At 39.1% G+C, this 26,736-nt stretch overlaps 1 protein-coding gene across 3 annotated transcripts; it reads left to right on the plus strand.

Moving 5' to 3' along the window:
- The first annotated feature begins 3,808 nt into the window (after positions 1 to 3,808).
- On the plus strand, positions 3,809 to 19,422 carry MSMO1 (methylsterol monooxygenase 1). 3 transcript variants are annotated; one of them, XM_004040592.5, is made up of 6 exons: positions 3,809 to 4,021; positions 9,602 to 9,887; positions 14,041 to 14,189; positions 14,895 to 15,021; positions 16,467 to 16,621; positions 18,001 to 19,422. In XM_004040592.5, exons 2-6 carry the CDS (start codon positions 9,633 to 9,635, stop codon positions 18,194 to 18,196), a joined length of 882 nt encoding a protein of 293 aa, XP_004040640.1. In that variant the 5' UTR covers positions 3,809 to 4,021; positions 9,602 to 9,632; the 3' UTR covers positions 18,197 to 19,422. The 3 variants fall into 3 exon arrangements, with proteins under 3 accessions (XP_004040640.1, XP_004040641.1, XP_063561702.1); XM_063705632.1 differs by having other exon boundaries at positions 3,929 to 4,407; XM_004040593.5 differs by lacking the exon at positions 9,602 to 9,887 and having other exon boundaries at positions 3,908 to 4,021.
- The last annotated feature ends 7,314 nt before the right edge of the window (positions 19,423 to 26,736 follow it).

Here is a 26,736-nt window from a genome sequence, read left to right on the forward strand (position 1 = left end):
GATTCAAATTTAAACATGGAACCACATTTAATACTTAGTTGAACTTTCCATTATAAATGAATTTAATCAGAAAAAGCCTATGCTCAGTTGATGAAAACATGAATTTCTGCCTTACAGCACATCATTGTCAACAAACATGTTGAAGGTCTAATGAACTTGGAGTAGTCAGCTGTTTCTGACAGAGGCACCAAGAAAAATATATGAGGTCTCTGTCTGTCCTGATCACTTCCAAACACTAATGTTCTATATGAATCTATCAATTAAAGATTTATCTGAAAAATCTTAAAGCTTTTCTTAAAATATAATCTCAGCCTATTAAAGTAACAAAGACTTAACTACATAGCATGTCAAATACCTCTATCTTTACTTTCTTAATCTTTGAAGCTTTAATAGCTATACTATAATTGCCAAGGTTTGTCAGTAGCTGGATTCATAGCTATGAGTTCAGAGACTTTAGACATACCTCCTTCCCCCATGCCAACCTTTGTCTTTCCAGTTTGAAATTTTTTTAAAGGCATATGGAAGTGTTCTCAGCCTGTTCCATTGTTGTATGAAAAATAAGAAGGCAGAGAGGTGTCTTAGAAATCCTGCCAAGGAAGCAGCCCCACGTTTGAGCAGAGTTCAAGGCTGGATCCACATACCTGCGTTGTGAAGCAACTCGTCTGCCTGCTTTGTTGGGATCTATGCCTCCTTGGCTGAAAGCAGTGATGACTATGGTTAAGGCGGATGGTGTATTTACTGTCAGAAGACTATCAGTTCTTTCCCTGTTTCTTATAGAGTCTGGTGTGTGATTCCTGGTATTTATTATCTCTTTATCGTTCCTTACAGCATAAGAACCCAGGTATTTGTAATCCTAACTGCTGATGCGTTATGAGACTTAACTTTATGAGGTGTAAAAGGGTCACATGAAATTACGTAGCAGTGTGCTGACACCATCTTGGTTTAGTTTTGTCTTAAGCAAACTGCCTCCTACTGACTTCCATGGCTGCCAGTGTCTCATTTTGGAGAGGAGGCTACGCTGGAGAATGGAACTATATTTTGAGTCAAGATTCTGGGGTTCTAATCCTGGCTTTAAGGAAAAAAGCCATGTGGTATATTGGAAAGCCCATGGGCATAGAAACAAAAGGGTTCTGGGTTTGCAGCTCCCTCTATCAATTGCTAGCTGTGACTTTCAACACATTACTTAACCTCTAATCCTTATTTTGTTTTTAAAATGGCAATAGTAGTGTCTGTGTCACAAGGTTGTTGCGTTTGAAAGAAATGATGCATGTTAATATGCTTGAAATCCAGCGGGCCCTCAATAAATTACAGCTATTGTTCCCTGAGCCCCCTGTTAATCTTCATTGTAGGGAAATAAGTGAGTTGAGCTGCTGCATCAGCATTTTTTTTCCAGCTCTAAGCCTTTAAGGTTTAAAATAATCTGACCCCTCCATACACCTACACCTGCTCTGATTTAGAAAATGTAATACTGTGGTAGAATTCCAAAAGAGAAATAATTGCTGACATTTACTGATCATATCTTGTATGCCAGAGACTGTGCAAAGGGCTTTACATACGTTATCTCATGTAATCATCATAAATAACTCTTCGAGGTGTAGGTATTATTATTTTACAGAAGTACCAGATAAGACAGAGAAGTAACTTATCCACTGCTAATAAAATGCCAAGCCTAGTAAGTGTGGCCCGATAGTGTGTGCTATTGATGCTCACCTGATAGAGGATGGCAGGTTTGGGCAGAGAGAAAAGTTGGGTGGCAGTGCAGTCATCACACAACCAATAGGATGGGGAGCTCTGGAGCTGGGATGGCCAAGCAAAGTAGCCCTACGTTGGTTTAGGGGATTTTATACCCGTTTCAACCAGTTACTTGACTAGCTGTTTCCCAGAAAGGGGGTATACCCGTGGGGAGAGGTGCTTCTCTTTGGCAGTACTCAGCAGCTGGAGGAATGCCTGCTTAGGTCTTGAAGAGGGGGATCTGGGTGGTGTGCCACAGCATCCACTACAGGACCAACAGATTCATATGCCCACTGCACAGTATACACTGAGACAGCAGGGTTTGCAGCAGAGAAAGAGTTTAGTGATCGCAGGGTGCCGAGAGGAGATGGGAGGAGACCCTCAAATTCATCTCTCCGAGGAGTTCTGTGCTGGGGCTTTTAAGGGGATCCTGGAGGGCAATGGGCTGGAAAATTAGGGTCCTCAATTGGCTGGGGTAAGGGGGATGAAACCATCAGGATGTGGGAACTGCATTCTTTGGTGAGTCAGCTCCTTGTCAGACCAGCTGAGTCAGTAGTTTCATCAGTATGAAGGACCTGAAAGGTTATCTGAAAGCACAAACTTAACGTTTCATAATGTTCAAGTTGTTGTCTATAGAGTAGTTAGGGGAAACTATAACCTTGTAACAGAGTCTACATGATTCTGAAGCAATAGGCAAACAATTATGAGGAAGGGGTCAGACAGCAAGCTGACCTAATTATTAATCCTCAGTGTGCTGCAAGCTTGGTTTAATTTCGTTCTCCCCACCCCTTTTTCTCAGATTAATTTCATAAAGTATATAGGGACGGTTTCAGACACCACTGTAAAGGCATCCTAAAGACAGGGCTGACTCTGACAACCAAGGGACAGATCCCATTTCTTTTCATTTGACGTGACCTCTGTCATGATACTTTACAAAGAATGTGTGTGCCAAACATGAGGGATAGACGAATAAGTACAGGTCACACTGAATCTAAAAAAGACACTTTTCAAGAGGGAACTTCCTCAAGGAGATAGTACCTGAATTGATGGGGCGGCATGGAGATGGCTGATTATTCCAGGCAGAAGGGCCAGTTTGGGCAAAAGCATGGAGGAGTGAAACAATAGTATTCTGTTTTCAGAAGCTGTATATATGTGACACAATATACACATAATCAAAACATCATGTGTACGCCGTAAACACAATTTTTGTCAATTATACCTTAGTAAAGAAGGAGGAAAAAGAGCCTTCACTAGCCCAAATGATGCCCCTGTGCGGTTTTTTCTTTAAAGGCACCTCTTCCGTTAAGTGAAAGTTTTAGTATATTATCACATCTGTACAGTTTTATTATTAAACCCCAGTACACAATATTTTAATGTTGAGAGACGGTGTAAACTGAGCTTTAGAGCTGCAAAGACCTGCGTCAAGCCCCCGCCCCCGCCCCCGGGCACTCATCGTCCAGCACAGCAATTGCAACAACACCTGGGCGTTCTCAGCCCATGTAGCGAGGTCAAGGTCCTGGGAGCCGAACTCTCCCTTGATGTTCAATCTTTTTAAATCTTTCCCAGCCTCTACTTCTCATCTGCAAAATGACGATAATCGCATTTGAAATTCTCCGTTTTCAAAATGCAGGGACTTATTAAAGGATACGTAGGCTGGGGAAACAAGGGAGACGAAAGATCTAAATGGTAGACCAGAAAAAGGAAGGCAAGGGTGTCTGGAAACACAAAACAGTCAACATAGATTTTAAGACTCATCTATACTCTTTTCTTCCCGGGTTTGGGAGTTGCGGTTGCTACACAGGTCACATTTGAAATAAAAGTCCTGGGACGGCGGCTGGCGCGACACTTTCCCCCACACAGCGCAGGCTCTCACTGGGAATCTGCCAGGACCGCAGTTGCCAAGGCGACTCCGCGCGGCAGGGCGAGGCGGCCATCCGTCTGTGCCCGCCCCCTCACGCCGTGACGCGCTCTCACGCTTCCCCGCCTCCGGGCGCTCCGCGGTGCCGGCCATTGGCTGGCCCTGCAGGTCTCACTATCCTCACTCCATCCGCGGAGCCAATGGCTGGGACCGCCAGGAGCTCGTTCGCCCGAGTCACACGATGTAGGCAACTGCACAGACCAATCACCGCGCCGAGAAGGCGGGGCGGGAGCCCTCGCAGGCCAATAACGACAGGACGGACCGCCTGGCCCACCCGGCTCCACCCCCCAGCCAGGCGAGGCAGGTTCCGAGGTCGCAACACCTGGCGAGTCCTCGGTGTCGGTGGCCGGCAGTCATCTCGCGGCCGTTCAGGTGAGGGGGTTGGAGGAGTGGCTCATGAGCGAGGAAGGCGGAGCAGGCGGGCTCCCACCCGGTGCTCCGTGAGATCGAGGGGAGCGGGTTCGGGGTGCGGATGCGCGCGCTGGGCGGGACGCTGGCAGTGGTACCCGAGAGGGGGCGGAAGGAGACTGGAGTCAAGCTGGGCCTAGGCTAAGGTGCGCCTAGGCTAAGGTGCGCCTAGGCTAAGGTGCTAGAAAGGATGAAAACGGAGTGAAATTCTTAAGTGATGGAACTAGGCTAGGGCATGTTTCTTGCCCTTTAAAATGTGTTGTCTTCGGGAGACAGGACGTAGAAGACAGTTGCAGCACAGGGTGATAGACTGGCGAAAGTTATACAAAAGCAGGAGCCACTAGGAGGAGGTAAGATGTAGTGTGCTTTGGGAGTAGTGGGGTTGGGAAGGGCGTCCGAGAGGAGGTTACTGAAGGATGACTAGGAGTTGGATGGGAGGACATCACCTGTAAGGGAACGATATTTCCGTGGGCAGAGAGGAATGAAGCAGTAGCAACCATGAGTGATCAGATACTGCAAAAATGTGAAGTGTAGGATGGCGAGAATGTAAGAAATGAAGAGTGAAGAAGTCTGGAAGGGCCTCGTGTGCATCAATCACAGCGGGGCTTGATCTTTATGCTTAGGGCAAGCACTCCCTTGAACTTTGAGTGTTTTAAGGAGGTTATCTCTGATGTTTAAATTTATATAGATCGTGGCATTGCATCTTAGAAATAAGGTTTAAGAAGGGCAAGCTTGGAGGCAGGGCAAGTCCAGAAAATGAAGGAGCTGGTGAAATCCGTGTTAAAGTACCAAAGGACAGAGACAGGCTGACAGCTGAACTTCAAGGTTTCTGAGAATCCACAAATAACTAAATTTATCTAGTCAACCTGCTCCAGAACAGGCTTCCAGTCATTTAGGTTGCCCAAGAATGAGTAAAGGAAAAGGAAATTCAATTTTCCAAGACCTTGTTTCCCCTCTCCTCGTTAATTCCTTGTTCAGTTAGCAACAGTATATCCATTCCCTCGCTCCTTTGTGAAAAGTAAATTCCTGAATGTTAGCTAAACCAAGTGTTTCTAAATTGGGTACGAGTTTGAAGACTTAAGGCAGCAGAATGGGAGAGACTTAAAACGTTATGTCTGAGAATTAGGCATTAAAGGAGGCCTAGTATTTGGGCGGGGGTTGTGAGGAGCACATACTGAACCTTTGGACCTGTTGAGTGAGTTCATGTGCCTCTGAACTCTTTGACTAGATATGACCAGTAAACTTGGATAATTAGATCCTGGAGTTTAGGGGAGAGGGCTAGAGATAGAGATGATGGATATCAGCATATTTTTAAAACAGAAAATAGTTAAGATCACCCAAGACAATCTGGAATCGTTAGAAGGGAGTAAGGAAGGCATTATTGGGAAACTTTCCAGCTTCAATTCTCATATTCTTCCTAATCTCCTGGTTGAGTCTTTGGAGTTGCTGTTCTCTCTATGCAAAACCCCTCCCTTGACCCTCTCTCCCTCACTCTATTTTTTAATTTGTCACCTCCCTCTCCTGTTCTAGGTCTCAGTTTAGATAGCACCTTTCTCTAGAAGTTCATAGCACTGTGTATTCCCCCCTTTATTGTTCTTATCACATAATTTTTGATGGTTTGGACACTAGTTGTTATTCCTCACTAAATTTTATGTTTTATGAACTCAGGGGTAAGGGCACCAGCTAGCACAATGAATGCACAATACTTGTCAGAGTGAATGCATTTGAGTTCCAAGAACCAAGGAAAGGCGGTATTTCAAGAAGAGAAGTATCAAATCTTCCAGATTAGTCAAATAAACTCCAAAAAAAAAAAAAGTTTATTGGATTTGGCAGCTGGAGATCCATAGCGATTCTTTTTTTTTTTTTTTTTTTTTTTTTTGAGACGGAGTCTCACTCTGTCGCCCAGGCTGGAATGCAGTGTCGTGATCTCGGCTCGCTGCAACCTCAGCCTCCCGGGTTCAAGCAATTCTCCTGCCTCAGCCTCCCTAGTAGCTGGGATTACAGGCATGCGCCACCACACCCGGCTAATTTTTTTGTATTTTTTTGGTGGAGGTGTTTCACCATATTGGCCAGACTGGTCTGGAACTCCTGACCTTGTGATCCGCCCACCTCAGCCTCTCAAAGTGCTGGGGTTACCAGCGTGAGCCACCACACCCAGCCTCCTTAGTGATATTAGTAAGAGTAAGTTCAGTGCAGTGATGACAATCGAATGCAGATTGCAGTTGCTAGAATATAAACAGGAAATAAGAAGATAAAGACAACTCGTGGAATACCTTTTCATAGGGCTTAGGTAAACTGTAGGAATTATTCTCCTTGTACTCTAATACTTATTATGGGTTTTATTTATAATTATAGTGTAATATAATGGATGAGTGCATGGGCTTCCCCACTTAGCATTTGTTAAGTTAAGCATTAACTTAACATTAAGCATTAGACTTTGGGCAAGTTGCTTAATCTTTCTAAACCTCAGTTATTTTATCTATAAAATGGCGATAAAATAATACCTACCTCACGAAGGTGTGGTAAGGATTAAAATGAAAATGTAGAGAGCAGGTAGCATGCTTTGAACACAGTTCTTGGCACAGAAAGTGCCCAATAATTGTTAGTTTCTTGTAGCTATTACATGCCAGGTCCTGTGCTAACTAAGTGCTTTATATGCATCGTCTCTCGGACTCATTGGAAGACCTACTGTTTTAATTTTTGCTGCTGATAAAACTGCATCACAGAGAGGTTGCCTAATTTGCCCAAGGTCACAGGACAGGACTAGTAAGTGGTCTTGGTTCATTATCGTCAAATTTACTAATCACCTTGAGAGAAATTAAGATTGGATGGTTGCCTTATTTTACAACTTAGAAGATGATTGAAGACGTTTTGGTGCAGGTGGGGAGCCGGATTGCAAGTAGCTCAGTGAGTTGTGTGGGCGCGTTAAGCAACCTTTTTTATTCTCTTTTTTTGAGACAGAGTTTTGCCGTTGGTGCCCAGGCTAGAGTGTAGTCACAGCTTACTGAAACCTCCACCTCCTCATTTCAAGCGATTCACCTGAACTCCTGACCTTAGGTGTATCTGCCCGCATCAGCCTCCCCAAGGTGCTGGGATTATAGGCGTGAGCCACCATGCCCAGCTGAGTTAAACAATCTTTATGTAGAGCTCTCCTTTGAGAAAGAAGTTGGTTGGTTCAAAGAAAGATAAATGGGACAGTGGCTTGGAAGAGGTAATGGAGGCTAGGAAGGTGTTTATCAACAAAGGAAGATGGAGGCTGGGCGCAGTGGCTCACACCTATAATCCCCACACTTTGGGAGGCTGAGATGGGAGGATTACTTGAGCCTAGGAGTTTGAGACCAGTCTGGGCAACATAGGGTGACCCCTGTCTCCACAAAAAATTAAAAAAATTAGCCAGGCGTGGTGGCGTGTGCCTGTGGTCCCAGCTACGAGGGGCTGAGGTGGGAGGATTGCTTGAGCCTGGGAGGTCGAGGCTGCAATGAGCCATAATTGTGCCACTGCACTCCAGCTTGGGTGACAGAGTGAGACCGTGTCTCAAAAAAAAAAAAAAAAAAAAAGAAAAGACGTGAATGTGTTTTTAGACCTGAAGGAATGGATTCCATGAAGGGAGAAGGATGAAAGATGGGAAAGGATAAGTGATGGACAAGTTCTTGAGGTAAGATAAGAACACAGGAAGACTAGTCAGTCTTAGAGGAAAGAATGAATGAGCAAAGAAATTTTAAGGCTTGTAATGACACAGGATGGAACACTATAGTCACTGTGGTGTAAGTCATTTGAGATGAGTAGGACAGAAGAAGGACGGCCTGAAGTGAATTCAGATGTCTGAAGGAGTTGGCTAGGTTCTCAATATTCCTTCTGTAGAATGGGATAAAAGGTCAATTTGAGAAGTGTTGGGGAAGGGGACTTTTAAGGCACTATTTAGAATGCTTCTGAGGCTTTAAAATACTCATTTTTAAAATGGTCCAAAAAATTCATAAATTAGAAGCAGCAGTGGTGAACATTTTTAGGAAAGTGACTCTTGAGAAGTTTATTTTTTGGTTAGTGACCTATTGAGCTTATTTATTAGGTAAGTAAAACATGCTCATTTAAAAAGTTTAAATTGTGCAAAAGACATAAGTCAGATTTTTTTTTCTGTCTTCCATAACACTCTCCCCTACCCCGTCGCCACTCTGTCTTCCATAACACTCTCCCCTACCCCACCACACTGTCTCCTACCCCGCCACGCTCTGTCTTCCATAACACTCTCCCCTACCCCGCCACGCTGTCTTCATTAACACTGTCTCCTGCCCTGCCACACAACTCTGTTTTACTAGAAGTCACCACTGTAAATTTTTCCCTTTGTATCCATATGTACATTTTTTGTTTCTGTGTGTCTGTGTATGTACATATGCATAAAAGTGCATAGATAAAATACATATCCTTTTCAAAAAATCTTAAGTGGGGCTCTTGTTATGCATACTATTCTGTAACTTGTTACTTGGATTAACACTGTATCTTAGACATCTTTCTATGTAGAGCATATAGATCTTCCCTGTTCTTTTAAATGGCTGTGTAATTGTCTATGGAAGGACTTAATTTATTTAACCCATACCTTGTTGATGGCTTATTTGTGTTTTGCTTTTATTTTTTCCTCTTTGTTTTTGCTACTGCAAGCAATGCTTCCTTCCATCTTAGTGTATCTGTCTTTGTACCCTTGAATGAGAAAGTTGCTGGATCAAAGGATGTATTCATTTTGAATTATGATAGGTGTTGCTCATTTTTCCTCCAATGATACACTGATGTATCCCCCCTGCCCACAGTGTGTGGTCATGCTTGTTTTCTCACCCTCTTACCAGTACTGGGCATTAATAAGCTTTTAAAGATTTGCTACTCAGGCTAAAAGTGTCTCTTTGTTTTAGGGTGCATTTCCTCATTTAATGAAGTGAAGATTCTTCCTTGTTTAGTGACCATTTGCCTTTATTTTTCTGTGAACTGCTTGTGAATGGCATTTGTCATTCTTCTGTTGTCTTTTTAGTCTTTTTTCTAAAGCATACTTTGTAGCCCTTTGTTGTAAAATGTTGGAAATATTTTTCCCAGTTTGTCATTTAATCTTTGACTTTGTATTTCTATTCCCCAGTAGGAGGTACTTAATTTTTATATACTCATATTTGGCAGGCTTTTTCTTTATAGGTTCTTTTGGCTTTAAGTGATACTTTTAAACCCAGCTATTGCTCATTTAAATTAGAAGCTTTTCCATGAGAACCACACTGACGATTTCTTTAAATATAGCTTGAAAAAATTTTTCCGCTATTGTTCTTTTAGCTATTGTTCTTGAAAATAATGTGTTTTTTAAAGGAATATCTACAAATAGAAATGGTGATGATATCCAGCAAATGTTATAAAATGGTGTAAAACCATTTGTACTCCTTTAGTAATTTTTTGGTAAAAAATTTATACTCCTTTAGTAATTATCATTTTTAAAATGATCAGAGGATGCATTTTTTAACTGTTTTATTTTTTGAAAGCTCATTGTTTAACTTATTATATATGTATTCATTTCTACAGAATTATAAGGCTGTCTGCAGAGATTTGAAAAATGGCAACAAATGAAAGTGTCAGCATCTTTAGTTCAGCATCCTTGGCTGTGGAATATGTAGATTCACTTTTACCTGAGAATCCTCTGCAAGAACCATTTAAAAATGCTTGGAACTATATGTTGAATAATTATACAAAGTTCCAGATTGCAACATGGGGATCCCTTATAGTTCATGAAGCCCTTTATTTCTTGTTCTGTTTACCTGGATTTTTATTTCAATTTATACCTTATATGAAAAAATACAAAATTCAAAAGGTGAGTATAAGGGACTAGAAATAGAATATTATCATTAATGTTGCTGAATATTTTAAAAGTACATCGGGCTTTGTTTTGTGAGGCTAAAGCAGTGATATCCAATAGAAATATGAAGCCACGTATGTAATTTTAAATTTTCTAGTAGAATACATAGAAAAGGTAAAAAGAAATAAGGAAATTAATTTCCTAATGTGTATTATTTAGCTCAATAAATGTAAACTATCTCTGGGTGCAGGGTCCATGCCTGTAATTCCAGCACTTTGGGAGGCCAAGGCAGGAGGATTGCTTGAGGCCAGGAGTTCAAGACCATCCTGGGAAACATAGCAAGACTCTGTCTCTACAAAAAAGATACAAAAATACCCAGGCATGGTGATATAAGTCCTAGCTACTTATGAGGCTGAAGCAGAAGGATTGCAGCACTATACTCTAGCATAGGCGACAGAGTGAGACCTTGTCTCAAAAAAAAAAAGAAATAAATGTAAATTATTATTTCAACCAGTAATCAAATTCTAAAAAATACTTAATGAGATATTTAATAAGTCTTTGCAATTCCGTGTGTATTTTACATTAATTTTAGTCTATCTCAATTTAGACTAGCCATGTTTAAAGTGTTTGGTAGCCACATGTTACTAGTTGCTCCTGAATGGAGCAACACAGTCCTAGGTCATTATTGATAATATTTCAAGAATAGTTTGTTAAATTGGGCTTTAAGTAGATGTGATGGTTATCTAACTTAAGTTTATGAATTTTAATGTTTAAGCTAGCTGGAAAGGAAAGGTATGGTGATTTGTGCATATTTTGCAGTTCACCCCAACTCTATGTTCCAGCAAATCTAAGGGACTGTTAATACACTACGACCTTGATCAGGGCTATTCAAGTTTTTTTTCCCTAAATATATGGTAGGTAGTTCTGCAGCGTTCGTATCATCCCAAATAAGGAGGTGATGCTCCTCGTTTCTGGATATTTGCTTCATTGCACTAAATGTTGAGAGGTCACTATGTACATGACAAGGTGAAATCTCATATGTAGCCTATGAGCTTGATGTGAGAATTTGGAGTAGCTTATTAGAAAGATGAATTATTTGTTAGCATTTGGTAAGCTGATGATAGTTTCTAGTGTTTGCTGTTTACTTTTCATAAAAAGTCATTCCAAACTAAAACTCAAGGGCACACAGTCTTGGTAGAAAGTAGACCATTGAGAGTATTCATCTGTGGAAAGTAATTTACATTCACTCAGTACAATTGGCCCTCCATATCCATGGTTTATTGTATCCATGGATCCAACCAACTGCAGATCAGAAATATTCAGGGGAAAAAAATTGTGTCTATACTGAACATGTACAGTCTTTTTTTTCCTTGTCATTATTCAAAATGACAACTATTTATAGAGCATTTGCATTTTATTAAGTATTATAAGTGCTGTAGAGATGATTTAAAGTATACGAGAGGATTCGTGTAGGTTATGTCAAATACTATGTCATTTTATATCAGGCACTTGAGCATCTTCAGATCTTGGTATTTGCCGGAAGTCCCAGAACCAATCCTCAAAAGATACCAAAGGACAACTGTATATATTTTGGATGGCAGTCTGTACACATTCTCTGTTATCATTCTGTTAGTTTCACAGCCTCTCCCAGAGTCTCACTTTAAGCAGGTATTAATATTAGTCCTCTCTGGGGATAATGCAGGGGTCAGATGACTGTGGACTCCAGGCCAAAGGAGAAAAGAGCAAAGGGTAAAGGCGAAGGAAATAAAAAATAGCAGGGCCAAAGGAGAGTACTCTGTGACCCTCAATTAAGGTCACAGAAGCTCCAAAGTGCTTTTTAGGAAAGCACCTGCTTTGAAAGGCAGAATTAAGTTTGGACGTCTAAGTTCTAATGCACCTTTAGGGTGATTGTGGCTGCCGTGTGTCACCCAGTGATTTATTTATAGGGCTCATTCATTGTAATTCATTGTATGGCTGGCCAGGCAAAAGCATCCTTTTTCTCCTTCACTGGACTTTGCAGCTGACTCACTGGTTAGAAGTAGTAACCTTTCCAGAGAGACAAAGAACTTTCTCAGGCAAGGGTATATGAGCAGCTTTAAAATATAGTGTGGCAAATGAAAGAATAAGCTGTAGTCTAGTTGGTCAGAGCTAGTTGTTTATGAACAGACTGAAAGGCTGGGTAATTTGACTTCAAGTCTGTACTCAGCAAGTCTTTATGTTTCATAACCGTTAAAGTCCATGCTTTGAGCATTTTTGATAAAAAATGTGATTTTAAACCAGGACTAGTTTCCACAAGTTAAAGGAGTTTTAAAAGAAACCAAAATATTGGTACAAATTAATTATAGGTTTATGCATTTTGAAGGCAGATACCCTGATTAACATTGAGGGTATCAATTGTTTAAGATAAAATATTTGAGAATTATATTTAACATATGCAATAAATGTTTTTGTTCTTAAAATTGTCAAAAAGAATAGAAGAAGTTGGTGGTGGTGATGAAATAGTACTAAAGACTTTCTGCTTTCAAACAGAACAGACAACTGGAGAGCTAATGCACATCCTTGCTAGTTAGGGGAAATTTCACAGGAATGAAAAAGTAAAGCAGACTTTGCAGGATCTATTTCTTTAAAAAAAAATCTTAGTAATTCTCCAAAAATTTTCCTCAAAGATAAATGTACTAAAAATATTATTTCTGAAGTTTGTGGCCCTTGTAAAGGTATTCCTTTATATTAAGTACAGTTATGCATAAAGAAAGTAAAATATGGTAAACTTTCATATTGCAGTAGGTATGAATTTGTATTGCTAACTGTCTTTGTAACTAATTTATGTATACTTTAAATGGTATAGCATGTGATTTTATTATAGTTGATTAACTTTGTAATTTCTATAACTGCATCGATATCACAGTCTACCTGGGAAATTAAGTCTATTAACCATAGTTGCTGTAGGAGACAGTACTATTGCCAACTGAAGCCTGAATCCTTCATTTATTTCGTCCCCAGTTACAGAGTGGAGGTTTAGAGGAGTGGGGTTAGATAATGCTCAGATTAGAAATACAAAGGCAGCTGTCAGATCCTCCCATTTTATTGTTGAAGAAACTGAGTTGTAAACATCACAAGAGCTAGTTAACTGGTGAGTAGCAGCCCTGGTATTAGAGCACAAATCTCTGGATTGATTCTTAGTTCAGTGCTTTTCCTATTTTTGTCAGGAAGATAACCCTTAAAGAATTTCAAGAGCAGAGCTGGATCTGGAGACCTAGATTTTAGTTAGTCCAACTTCTGCTAATAACTGTGTGTGTGACCCTGCCCAAGCTGGTTGACCTCTTTGGGCTTCTGCTGATGCGCAGTAGTTCCCGTACGTTGGATATCGTGGTTCAATTAAAAGAGTTTTGTTGGCGGATACCTGAATTTTTCAGCAGTGACATTTAAAACAAAGCAATAACTGATATTTATTGTCACCATCGTTTTGTAAAGCCCAAAGCACTTTTTTAAGTGCAATCCTATAAATTGAATACATTTAGTTAGTTTTTGTTTTGTTTTGCTTTGTTTTTTATAATGACTTGCTAAGCAAATGGGTATCCTGATGAGGTCTTAACGAACATCTCATGTTGATCTAACTTTTCTCATTTTGACTTGAATCTGTGAACTCCATAATCAGGACACATCTCTGTACTTCTCAACTCAGAGAGTTTATAATTCTGTCATTGGATTTGAACAAAAGTGCATTTATTTGTTGGAATGAATACCACTGAGTGCCTGGAAGCATCGACTTACTGTGTAAAAGGCTTCCAATGCTTCGTATACAACTTCTTCAATTGCGGACACCCAACTGTAATCTTAGCATATTATATTTCTTCTTCTCTGCAACTTCTGGTAAAAGAAGTGAAGTGAATGATCTGTGGCAGCAAAGACTGGAGAATTATTCATTCCATGGTGTTTCTTAGTTTGTTTGAGATCATCATGGCTAGGCGCATCTGTTAACAGTTTCTTCACCTGAAGTAGTGATAGTAGTTGTCAAGAATTTAGAAGGCAAAGATTCCTGAGTCTTAAGTTATATAAAGTTAACATAACTGACGTAGAATTAAGGTCCAACATAAACAGAGAAAAAATTAGGTCAAGTTAAACTCTGATAGCAGAGACTAATATTAGATATTGTGATTTTTCTTCGTAGGATAAGCCAGAGACATGGGAAAACCAATGGAAGTGTTTCAAAGTTCTTCTCTTTAATCACTTCTGTATCCAGCTGCCTTTGATTTGTGGAACCTATTATTTTACAGAGTATTTCAATATTCCTTATGATTGGGAAAGAATGCCAAGATGGTACGTAGATAAAAATTTGGCTTTTACACCCAATTGTGGCTTATTCAGTTAAGTTATACTTAATGTTTACCCGTTTTCTTAATTTTAGTTAATGTTTGTTCTAAACTTTGGAAGTAAATAAATAGTAGAGAAGTAAACCACAGTAAAATCTTAAAATGTTTCCATTTTTACATCTTTTAAATACTTTGTTGGAAGGTGAGCTTCTAGTATCAGAAGTTTCCATAATGTCTTTTGTATGTTTATATACATGTATAAGTGCTTATGTTGACAAAAATATATTACATTTTAATTTTAAAATGAATGAAATATATGAGAATCATTTATGAGGTTTATAGAAATTGTGTTTACATAAACAAAAATATGTATGTGTATATATATATACACACATATATATACACACACATATATATATATACTCATGCGTCACTTAACAGGGATATCTCTTGAGAAAAGTGTCATTAGGCAAGTTGTGCGAACATTGTAATGAAATGAAATTGGTCTAGTGGGCAGTCTCTTTAACCTTATATCAAGCTATGTAGCTGTATCTGGTGGTTTTGAGAATTTATTTATGAATATATCCAATTAGGTCAACCTGGTAAGTGGGTGGATGGTTTTATGTAATGTCTCAAGCAGTGATCCCAACTAAAAGTCTGGATAGTTTAAGTAAAATTATTTCTTACACGTTACAACATTTTTATCTTAAAGGTATTTTCTTTTGGCAAGATGCTTTGGTTGTGCAGTCATTGAAGATACTTGGCACTATTTTCTGCATAGACTCTTACACCACAAAAGAATATACAAGTATATTCATAAAGTTCATCATGAGTTTCAGGTATGTGAGAGTTATATTTAATTCTTTCTGTTAGAGGCAAAATGTCTATTTTAATTGCCTGAGCATTTTTCTAAAATTGTTGGTGACGTTTTTATTTTCTTTTCCTTTGGCATGATTATTAAGAACAATACACACACATACAAACAAGCCATTTCTACACATTGTCTTCATTATTTAAATTTCATGGTAAATTGAGATCTGAAAGAAAAATATATGAAAGTTTGGACTTCCATCCTTGTGGACAGTGCTACACTGGCACAGCTAGATCCTCACATTGCTAACTCCCACAAAAACAGTAACTTTTATGAGCACTGCTTTTTTTTTTTTTTTTTTTTTTTTTTTTTTGAGATAGAGTTTTGCTCTTGTTGCCCAGGCTGGACTGCAATGGCATGATCTCGGCTCACTGCAACCTTCACCTCCTGGGTTCAAGCAATTCTCCTGCCTCAGCCTTTCAGGTAGCTGGGATTACAGGCATGCGTCACCACGCGTGGCTAATTTTGTATTTTTAGTAGAGACAGGATTTCACTATGTTGGTCAGGCTGGTCTCGAACTCCTGACCTCAGGTGATCCACCCGCCTTGGACTCGCAAAGTGCTGGGATTACAGGCGTGAGCCACCATGCCCGGCCTATTAGAATTGCTTTGATGTAGCTTTGTCAGACTGGTTATGTGAGTATGTTTTGCATTGACCGTGATTACATGGTGTGCCAAATCAAGCATCTCTTTATTAGAAGAACAAATATAAATACTTAAGTCAAAATTAGAGTTCAAGTCAATTATTTAATGACTTTATCTTAAACCATCAAAGACAGCAAGATTTTATATCCCTAGACTTTTGATGTGGAGTAAGGTATTTTTATTGAGAATTGCTAGTATTATTTATAAGTGTATGACTAGATAAATCATCACTACATATAGAATCAATATAACTTTGTAAAACTTTATGCATAAATAGGATATATATATTAGTGAAGTCTCCAGTGAAGCAGAATCATTGGGGTATATATATGCAGAGAGAGATTTATTTTAAGGAATCAGCTCATGCAAGTGTGTGGCTGTCAAGTCTGAAATCTGTAAAGCAGGCTACAGACTAGAAATCCAGGTAAGAATTGTTGCAGCCTTGGGTCCAAATTCCATGGAGCAGCAAGTTGGAAACTCAGGCAGGGTTTCAGTGTTGCAGTCTTGAGAATCCTTTTTCAGGAAACCTCAGCCTTTTATCCTGAAGGCCTTCAAATGATTGGATGAAGCCCACCCTCATTATGAACGGTAATCACCTTTACTCAGTCTACTGATTTAAATGTTAACAACATCTAAAAAATACCTTCACAACAACATCTAGACTGGTATTTAATCAAACAGTTGGATATCATAGCCTAGCCAAGTTGACACATAAAATTGACCATCACAATAGCTAAGAAATTAAGAATTTCTTATCTGTTTGTCTTAGGCTCCATTTGGAATGGAAGCTGAATATGCACATCCTTTGGAGACTCTAATTCTTGGAACTGGATTTTTCATTGGAATCGTGCTTTTGTGTGATCATGTAATTCTTCTTTGGGCATGGGTGACCATTCGTTTATTAGAAACTATTGATGTCCATAGGTGAGTATTAATTTCTGTTCAGGTATAAAGCATAATGAAATATATTTATTTTCATGGCCATAAGATTATCATATTTCTAAGTAGACTAATAGGAGAAGTTAATCTTCTTAATGTTATATTAAGAAAACATAACTGTTGGATAAAAGTTTAAATAATAGATGTTTTTACATTCTAGCCTATGCTGTTATAATTTTTATAGTGATAATGTGTTATTAGGGCAAGTATATATTCAGGACCAGCAATTTCCTTATCCTTCTGTAGTAAACCTAAACCTAACTCATATTTGAAAAAAAATATCAAAGCATTCAGCCTTCATTGAATAAGACTTTCTAATCTCTACTGTTCAGCACTGATAAAGGCACTTGCAAGATGAAACTACTACTTGTAACACATACATATTTCAGATGCATCCTTTCTGTTGATTGGAAGACATTTTGTGGTAAATTATTTATATTGAATGCCTTCTTAAATGCTTATCCTAATTATTCATTATTTTTTAATTATATGTTCATTGCATTTTGACTTGGGACATACTTCTGTACTCATGAATGCAGAATATCAAATTCTAAGAATTATTTTTAAAGTGCTAAAGTAGCAAAATTAATGCTTCTAGTCCTACGCAGAGAATATTCTTCTGTGGAAAAATTGTAATTGACATTTCTTTCTTTTTTTTTTTCTATCCATTGTTTCTTTCTGCCTTCCTTCCTCTAAGCTCCTCAAAGGAAGAGAGGGTTAGAGTGATTCAAATAAGTATAACTGGATGTCTGATTGTAGATATGTAGTTGGAAATAAAGGAGCATACTTTAAATGGGACTCTTTTTTGAAGCCATTTGTCTTCTCCCAACTATAGAAAAGTACACTGGTATTTTGATTAATTGTGGTACATTTGATTCCAACTTGTCATTACCTAAAAAAGTAAATGAAGTTGCTATACAGGGATTCATGGGCCTGCCCTTTTTAATACTTGATACTAATTTTATGTGACTTTTCCTAAAAAACATATTTAGTATTTTGGGCTTTATTTACAAGTGTTATACATGATGGTGAGAAAGCTTCCTCTAAAACATAAAAGAAGATTAATTCTTAAAAATCTGTGTCTAAAGATTCATTACTATAATCCATCTCTTCCATCATTCATATATTTTATCATAAAATAAATGATTTTCTTAGATTTTTTTAAGGATTTTTTTTCTTAGAGTGGTTTCTAGAATATACACCATTTTCTGTGTTTGCTGTTTGTGAACATCTTAGAAATAAAGTGGTCTAGGCAAAGTGGCATGTTATCTAAATTGGTTAATGTGAGCACATGATTATTAATAAAAACAACAATCATTTGAGATGTATTTATTCCTTAATAATCTTTATCATTTTTGTTTCAGTGGTTATGATATTCCTCTCAACCCTTTAAATCTGATCCCTTTCTATGCTGGTTCTCGGCATCACGATTTCCACCACATGAACTTCATTGGAAACTATGCTTCAACATTTACATGGTGGGATCGAATTTTTGGAACAGACTCTCAGTATAATGCCTATAATGAAAAGAGGAAGAAGTTTGAGAAAAAGACTGAATAAATATCTCACGTAAACCTTCCTGAAAGATAAACGTTTTCCTGAATTCAGAAACTAGTAGCTAACATTGCTTCTGGAGAGCAGAAATAAGCATGTTTTCTGGCTACTAAGTGATAAAAAGAACATTAACAACCTTTAATTACCTTCCTAGTGGGAACTTTTTCTACTTTACCTACAAGTTCTATATATGTAGAAATGAATAAATATATATTTAAGTACAGTTTTCATGAGGAAGTTTTAAAAGGCCATGTTCCTAAGCGTGCAAGAAGGTTTTGCATACTAGAAGTATTAATCTATGGCTTTTCTCCCAGTAAAACCATAGGCCTGAAGTTGACATTGGTCTTTAAATCTTTTAGATATATACTGGTCATTTCAGAAAATTCTTCATAGTGGTATTGGTCTTATATTTAGCTTTTTTTTATTTTTTTATTTTTTATTTTTGAGACGAAGCCACACTCTGTCTCCTTGGCTGGAGTGTGGTGGCACAGTCTCAGCTCACTGCAACCTCTGCCTCCCAGTTCAAGCAATTCTCCTGCCTCAGCCTCCCAAGTAGCTGGGATTACAGGCATCCGCCACCACACCCAGCTAATTTTTGTATTTTTGTAGAGATGGGGTTTCACGATGTTGGCCAGGCTGGTCTCAAACTTCTGACCTCAAGTGATCTGCCCATCTTGGCCTCCCAAAGTGCTGGGATTACAGGTGTAATCCACTGCGCCCAGCCTTTTTAACTTTAAACATGTTTTAGAATTTGCCTAAAGATCAAAATATCATGGATTGAACCTCATCAGTTGATAGCAGTGAGTGACTGAAGCTTCCAAATCAAGAAAAGCCAGCACCAATAACTTCCATTCTAATCTAGAGCTGACCAGTTTGAGCTGATTCTCTCTTTGAAGAGTCCTTATTGATTGCAGTGCAGTACTGGCATTTCTGAATGGATGTAAGTGGAGTATTTTAGTCTAAAGGCTTTTCAAATTACTTGAATTTTTTTAAAAATTGAGGAGCTTTATTTCTATTTACCCTTCCATTTTTGTATATCAAATTTCCATTGTCATTAAAAACTGTATCTTGAAACTTTGTGAACTGACTTGCTGTATTTGCACTTTGAGCTCTTGAAATAAATGTGATTTTTGTGTGATTATCTGGTTTCCAGTTTTAAACATTAACTGTCACCTTTTATTCTTAAACTTGAAAGTACAGAAATCATTAAATTATTAAGTTGTACAATAAAAGGATTGGTTTCTTTTTTTTTTTTTTAAGTGCTTCCTTTGCTGAAATGTTTCCTGGCTGTTTGAACATGAATTTTTCAGGTTTAAGTATTGTGGGGAATCGTCTTGACCTAATAAAGCAATACATACTGAAGCAGTTATTTGCCCTGCTTAGATAATGTATGTTTTCTGTACAGTTGAAGAATAGAGCTAAACTTTTCAGGGCTGATAAAATCTCAAGTATCTAGTTTGTAACTCATCAAGGGTTGGGAATTCTTAGTATGTGGTGTTAATTATTTTTATTTTTTTAAGCTGCGGAGTCATTATCTGGTAACTTCCTTTTTTTTCTTTTTCTTTTTTTGAAACCTTACACGGTAAAGATGTCCAGGTGTAAGGGATTCAGATACTTAAAACTGAGAATGTTTTGTTTGTAGGTCATGCTTTATACCTTGTATGTGGTTCATATGCCCACGTGTGTGTGTGTGTGTAAATTTGTTATAATCCTCAAGCAACAAATTTGGGGCTGGCTGCAATTAAAATTGTGCTATGTGCTACAAATAGAGCTACCATACGATCCAGAAATCCCACTACTGGGCATTTATCCAAAGGAGATGAAATCGGTATATGGACGAGACATCTGCACCCTCAAGTTTATTGTAGCACTTCACAATAGCCAAGATACCGAATCAACGTACCTTTTACTCCCTAATCATGGAATGCCCAGCATCTGAATTAGCAATAAAAGGTGACTCCCTGTCAGCACTTGGGGAGAGAGTGACACCTGCTGCTGGAAGCTCTGCGAAACGTTTTAAAACAACTTGATAAATTCCAACTCATGCTTCATACTACACATTTATTGAGCACTTTGTGTCCTGAATTGTGCTATGTTTAGTGTGCTGTGATTTTAATGCACGTTCTCATTTGATTTCTGAGGTAGATGCTATTGTCCCTATTTGATAGATGAGATAATTGACAGGTTCAGGTCACAGGCTTGGTCTTTTTGACTTTCGAAGCTGTGCTTGTGGCTACTATGTTCACTATGCTGGAGAGTTGCATCTTCTATAAAACTCATAGGGAATACTTTTAAAAGTGATATTTGAAGAGAAATAAGGTTCTAAACTAGTAGTCATCCAGGAAGTGGTAAGACACATACAAGTATGTTGGTATGGAGTAGACTTTAAGCTAACTTACCAGCCAAACCTTTCTTTTTAAAATTACTTAAATTAAGCTTTTAACTATACTGGCATTTGATAATTAGATAAAAATAAATATGAAGACTAGAATACAAAACAGGGTACATAACTCTGACTAGCAAATAATTGACAAGATTATTTTTCATTTATTTATTTTTTTAAGACAGAATCTTGCTCTGTCTCCCACTGGAGTGCAATGGTGCCATATTGGCTCACTGCAGCCTCCACCTCCTGGGTTCAAGTGATCCTCCCATCTCAGTCTCCTGAGTAGCTAGGACCACAGGTGTGTGCAGCTACATGCAGCTAGTTTATTTTTTGTAGAGACAGGGCCACACTATGTTGCCCAGGCTGATCTTGAACTGGCTCAAGTGATCCTCTCACTTCAGCCTCCCAATAGTGCTAGGATTATAGGCGTGAGCCACCGTGCCCAGCTGACAAGAGATACTCTTTGTTTCTTGGATTATCTATTTGGATTTTACTAATTGTTTAAAAGTTTAGTTAATATTATAATTTAAAAATTAGTAGTAGAGTATGCTTAGAATTATAATTATAATTAACTAGTATTTTACTCTTTGCTACATATTTGGCTAACGACATTTAGACCTTTGGACAAGATTGGTTCTGTGGAGACTCTTACCCCAACTTCTAATTCTCATGCTCTTATATAAAACCTAGTAGGTTTTTTTGTTTTGTTGTGTTTTAGATAGAGTCTTGCTCTGTCGCCCAGGCTGGAGTGCAGTGGCACAATCTCGGCTCGCTGCAACCTCGCAACCTCCACCTCCCGGGTTCAAGTGATTCTCCTGCCTCAGCCTCCTGAGTACCTGGGATTACAGGTGCCCGCCACCACGCCCAGCTAATTTTTTGTATTTTTTAGTAGAGACGGGGTTTCACCATGTTGGCCAGGCTGGTCTTGAACTCCTGATCTCGTGGTCCCCCCGCCTCAGCCTCCCAAAGTGCTGGGATTACAGGCGTAAGCCACCGTGCTTGGCTTAGTAGGGCTTTTTAATTCCACATTTAAGTTCTGTATTTCCATAGAGAGAGATAGTATCTAAGCTCTTCCTGAAGAGTGAGCACCTTGTTTCTGAAGATTTAGCTCCTAATCCATTCTTGCAAAAGAATAGAATTTTTCAGCCAATGTTAGAAAGAGTAGCATGCTATTAGTCTAATGAATGCTGTCTCTGCAAGTGACTGCCAAATGTTGACATTCTTACATGAAATCGTCAGAGGGCCATGGTAAAATGTCTTTAGTACATATGCTTAGAGGTCTGTTGCATTCTAAAAGTCTGAAGAAAAAGGACATGAATGGCTAGAATCTAAGATAGGAAATGTTACTTTCAAACTATTAGGAAGATAAGTAATTCAACTCAGGGACACAGGCTGCTTATTGTGCACTCACAAAAGGAAAGGGACCATGACGGAATGAGAACATGGGATAACTAACCTGCAAGCTGCGTATAGGATGCTGAAACCAGCACTGCTTGGATAGTAGCAGGAGAGATTGCCATGTATGCCCTGCCAGCCGGTCTTGCTCCCTTGCATTATGAAACTCCTTGGCTCCTGGTGATTGGCTCACTCCCTGGAAAGCCTTTCCCCTTCCTCTCTCTGGAGCGCTATTTCCTCATCTATGAAATGAGGATAATAATACTTCATGGGGGGTTTGTGAGGATTCAGTAAGATGCACCATGTGAAGTATGCGATGCGTGTAACGAATGTTAGCTATTTTTTTTTTTAAATTCCCTCCCTTTATTTAAAGATCCAGTTCAAGACTCACCGCACCACTCCATCAGCCCCACTCTTCTTTCTGAGGTCTTATTTCTGCTTCAGATTAGAGAAATCTCTCCCACTCTCCCTCACTCAGAGTTCTGTAACACTCATCTCTACCACCTCTCAGTATACGCCACCTTGTGTTTTCTGCTTCAGACAGAGATTGGAAGATATTTTTGAAGAAACTGAACCCAACCCACAGAAAAATACTTACAAAGTTTGAAAAGATTGGCTTGCTGCCTGATTATTTAAAATGGTTTTACAATCACATTTGCAAATTGTATTGCTACCTCTTTTTTAGCCAAAGATTTCTCTTTTGCACCGTGTGCTTTCGTGCTTCTGCACATTTGCTCATGCCTAACCTTCAGCCAGTGAATGTTATTAACATGGTCAAAGGCACGCGGGTAGTTCATGGCAAAGCTGACTGCGGAGCTGAGATCTTCCCACTCTGTATTTTCTCCCTTGTTATGTATACCTGGCACCTTGCCTTGAACATGGTAGGAGTTCAATAAATATCTGTCAATTAAAACAAAGAGAGGACGTTGTAATAGCATCATAATATAGGAGCGGCAATTAAGCTGCCATTTTAGTAATCACTTCAGAAGGTTTTTAGTAAATAACAGCAAATGATGGGGAAGGAGAAGACAAGGAAAGAAGAGGGTTCTTGAAATACAAGCCAGAGCCAGAACCAGGTGCAGGGGCTGCCGGGTTCAGTTGAAGTCTGGCTACATTCTAATACTTTGGCATCTTAAACTTTGATTTCACTGGTCATGTTCTTGTGGGATATGCAGCTTGATATGCTCTTTGAAGGAGCAAATTGTGTATTAGAGCACGTTCATGTCCGTTTGAGTTCACGTCCAGCTAATAAAGAGAATTTAGAACTATTTAGTCTGTTGGCAGATTTCAATCAGACCTCTTGTATTCCATGAAGGTTCTCTGAGATTTTTTTTGCTATAAAATAATTCATCTGATAATAATAAAATATCATGATGGTATAGAGGTGGGAGAATAAGGAATTGGTCACTGCCCAGGAGTAGGTAATATACCATTAACATATTAGAATGGGAGGCTGAGCTACCTAATTTTTGCATTTCTATGTCACAGGAAAATGATCTTCAAGTTGGAAAAGGAAACAAACTAGCCCCGTTCAAAGGGAAGCAAATCCCAAAGAGGAGGAAATTTTTAGCAAAGTGCTTCATACATTTTAATAAACTTTTTTTTTTTCGAGACGGAGTCTCACTCTGTCACCCAGGCTGGAGTGCAGTGGCACGATCTCGGCTCACTGCAACCTCCGCCTCCTGGGCTCAAGCAATTCTTCTGCCTCAGCCTCCCGAGTAGCTGGGACTACAGGGGTGTACCACCATGCCTGGCTAATTTTTTGTATTTTTAGTGGAGATAGGGTTTCATCGTGTTAGCTAGGATGGTCTTGATCTCCTGACCTCGTGATCCACCCGCCTCGGCCTCCCAAAGTCCTGGGATTACAGGTGTGAGCCACTGCGCCTGGCCTTAAATAAACTTTTAAGTCTCCAAAGTCAGATAACTTGCATTCCAGGTGACAGAAAGAATTTGCAAATGTGATTGTAAAGCCATAGATGATCAGGCAGCCAGTCAATCTTTTCCAACTTTGTTAAGTATTTTTCTGTAGGTTTGGTTCAGTTTCTTCAAAAAAATCTTCTAATCACTGTCTGGGGCAGAAACTGCTCATATGTCTTCATGCTGGGAATCACATATGTGGGAGGAGACAGGATCTGACAGTTGAGTGGGTTCCCTTTCACAGAATCCCTCTTCTGCCACCTGCCTAGCTCACCCAAGGCCTCCTCAGCATCAGGAGAGTCTTGAGCCTCTTCTGTTCCATTTCTCCAAAGAATAAATCTGCCCCTTGGGAAGTGTGGCTCTACAGAGTTGGAAAAGGGACCTGTGGCCTAAAGGCTTTGTAATAGAGTTTTGAAGTGAAATTGAAATGCTGGCTTTTAGTATTATACGATACCATGGTATTTAATTTTTAATGGAACTACATCATACAAACACACCAGAAAAGCACACAGCTTGATGAATGGTTACATCCATGTGATCACTACACAATCAAGAGCGTGACTACTTCCTATGTCAATTGTCCACTTTGGACCAGAAATGTAGTTAGAGTCTTACCTGATTCAGCAACTGAATCCAAATTCTCTTGACCAAGGAGAGTTTCTAGTGTTGTGACTTGAGGCTTTGCCTGTAGCCTGGTCCTGTTAAACATGTTTATCATTGACCTAGATAAGGCCACTGCTGCCAAGCTTATCAAATTTAATACTGAGGCAGAGGAAAAACAGCAACTGACACTTTGTTCTACAGGACAGAATCAAGATCCTGCAAAATGTTTGCCTTGATTTAAAAGTTCAGCTGCACAAATGGAGGAGGGGAAACATAACCAGGATTAACAGCAGTATATACCTAAGAGCCGTAAGGATTTTAGTGGACTACAAGTGCTCACTTCCCCACAACTTAAGACAACCGTAAGCTAAATTATTAAAGGTAAGCCTAAATTACAGAGAAGACAATGATCTCCTTTTATTCTGCTTTGGTTGGTTACGGGCGGAAAAGCATATTATGCTTAGTGTATCATATATGACTAACATCCACAGGAGACAAGAGAGTAATCAGGATTTTTGTTGTTGTTGTTTTGTGTTTGTTTTTGTTTCTGAGACAGAGTCTCACTGTATTGCTCAGGCTGGAGTGCAGCGGTGTGATCTCAGCTCACTGCAACCTCCACCTGCTGGGTTCCAGTGATTTTCATGCCTCAGTCCCCCAAGTAGCTGGGACTACAGGCGCACACCCTCACACTCAGCTAATTTTTGTATTTTTAGTAGAGACAGGGTTTTGCCATGTTGTCCAGACAAGTCTTGAACTCCTGGCCTCAAGTGATCCACCCACTTTAGCCTTCCAATGTGCTGGGATTACAGTCATGAGCCACTGTGTCCAGCAAGGAATTGCTTAAGGTCTAGCAGTAATTACACAAGATAATTTAAGGAAACAGAGGGATAGTCTAGAGCAGCTATGTCCAGTACAGTAGTCATGAGCTGATGTGGCCATTGACATCTCTGAGTACAGATTATAGAACATTTCCATCATTACAGAAAGTTCCATTAGACAGAACTGGTCAGAGAAAAGAGGACTAAATAGAAATATCAAAGGTGTGTTCAAATGTCTGAAATGATATTATGTAAAAGAGGGTGAGTCATTCATTATTGCCCCAGAAAGCATAAGTGTATCAGGAAATAAAGTTCTAGGTGTTTGCTGTTTAAAAATTCAAACTTGGGAAGAACTTTCTTAAAATTAGAGCTAGTTATCTTCCCCTTCATTGATGGTTTAGGCAGCAACTATAGGATTCTTAGTCAGTATATAACGAAAGAGATCCTTAAAATGAGGATGAATTTCTAAAAATAAATTTTATTTTATTATTTTATTTATTTTGAAACAGAGTCTCGATATGTTGCCCAGAGTACAGTGGCACAATCTTAGCTCACTGCAACCTCTGCCTCCCAGGTTCAAGAGATTCTCCCAACTCAGGCTCATGAGTAGCTAGGACCACAGGCGTGCACCACCACTCCCGGGGCTAATTATTGTATTTTTTAAGTGGGGAAATGGTTTCACCTTATTGGTCAGGCTGGTCTCAAACTCCTGACCTCAAGTGATCTACTTGCCTCAGCCTCCCAAAGTGCAGGGATTACGGGCATGAGCCACTGCACTGGGCCTAAAAATGAATTTTAATTGACACATAATAATCGTATGTATTTATGGGGTACAGTATGATATTTCATGATATAGTTGTATACAATGTGTACGATCAAATCAGGGGAAGTAGCATATTCATCACCTCAAGCACTTATCATGAAATGAGGATGAATTTGAACTGGATTATATCTCTTTTTTGAGACAGGGTTTCACTCTGTCCTCCAGGCTGGAGTGTAGTGGCATGATCACGGCGGCTGCAGCCTCGAACTCTTGGGCTCAAACAATCCTCCTGCCTCAGTCTCCTGAGTAGCTAGGACTACTGGCATGTGCCACCATGCTCAGATGCTCAGCTAATTAAAAAAATTTTTTTTTTTTTTTTTTAGTGATGTGGTATTGCTATGTTGTTCAAGCTGGTCTCGAACTCCTGGCCTTAAGCTATCCTTCCATCCTGGCCTTCCAAAGTGTTGGAATTACAGGGATGAGCCACCACAGCTAGCCTGAACTGGATTATTTCTAATGATACTTCCAGCTACCATGGTTCTAATGTAGATATTTTAGTTTATTGTTGCAAACATTTTTAAGTAAAGCTTACAAGGTTTTTTTTTGTTGTTGGTGGTGGGAGGTTTTGTTTTGTTTTGTTTTTTGAGATGGAATCTCGCTCTGT

This window comes from Gorilla gorilla, chromosome 3 (assembly GCF_029281585.2).
Source record: "Gorilla gorilla gorilla isolate KB3781 chromosome 3, NHGRI_mGorGor1-v2.1_pri, whole genome shotgun sequence".
Lineage (NCBI taxonomy): Eukaryota > Metazoa > Chordata > Mammalia > Primates > Hominidae > Gorilla > Gorilla gorilla.

Coding starts and splice junctions, on each gene's coding strand:
- MSMO1 (XM_004040592.5), top strand. CDS start 9,633: ATGGCAACAAATGAAAGTGTCAGCATCTTTAGTTCAGCATCCTTGGCT. Junction 14,190..14,894: donor TGGGAAAGAATGCCAAGATG/GTACGTAGATAA, acceptor TTTATCTTAAAG/GTATTTTCTTTTGGCAAGAT. Junction 16,622..18,000: donor GAAACTATTGATGTCCATAG/GTGAGTATTAAT, acceptor TTTTTGTTTCAG/TGGTTATGATATTCCTCTCA.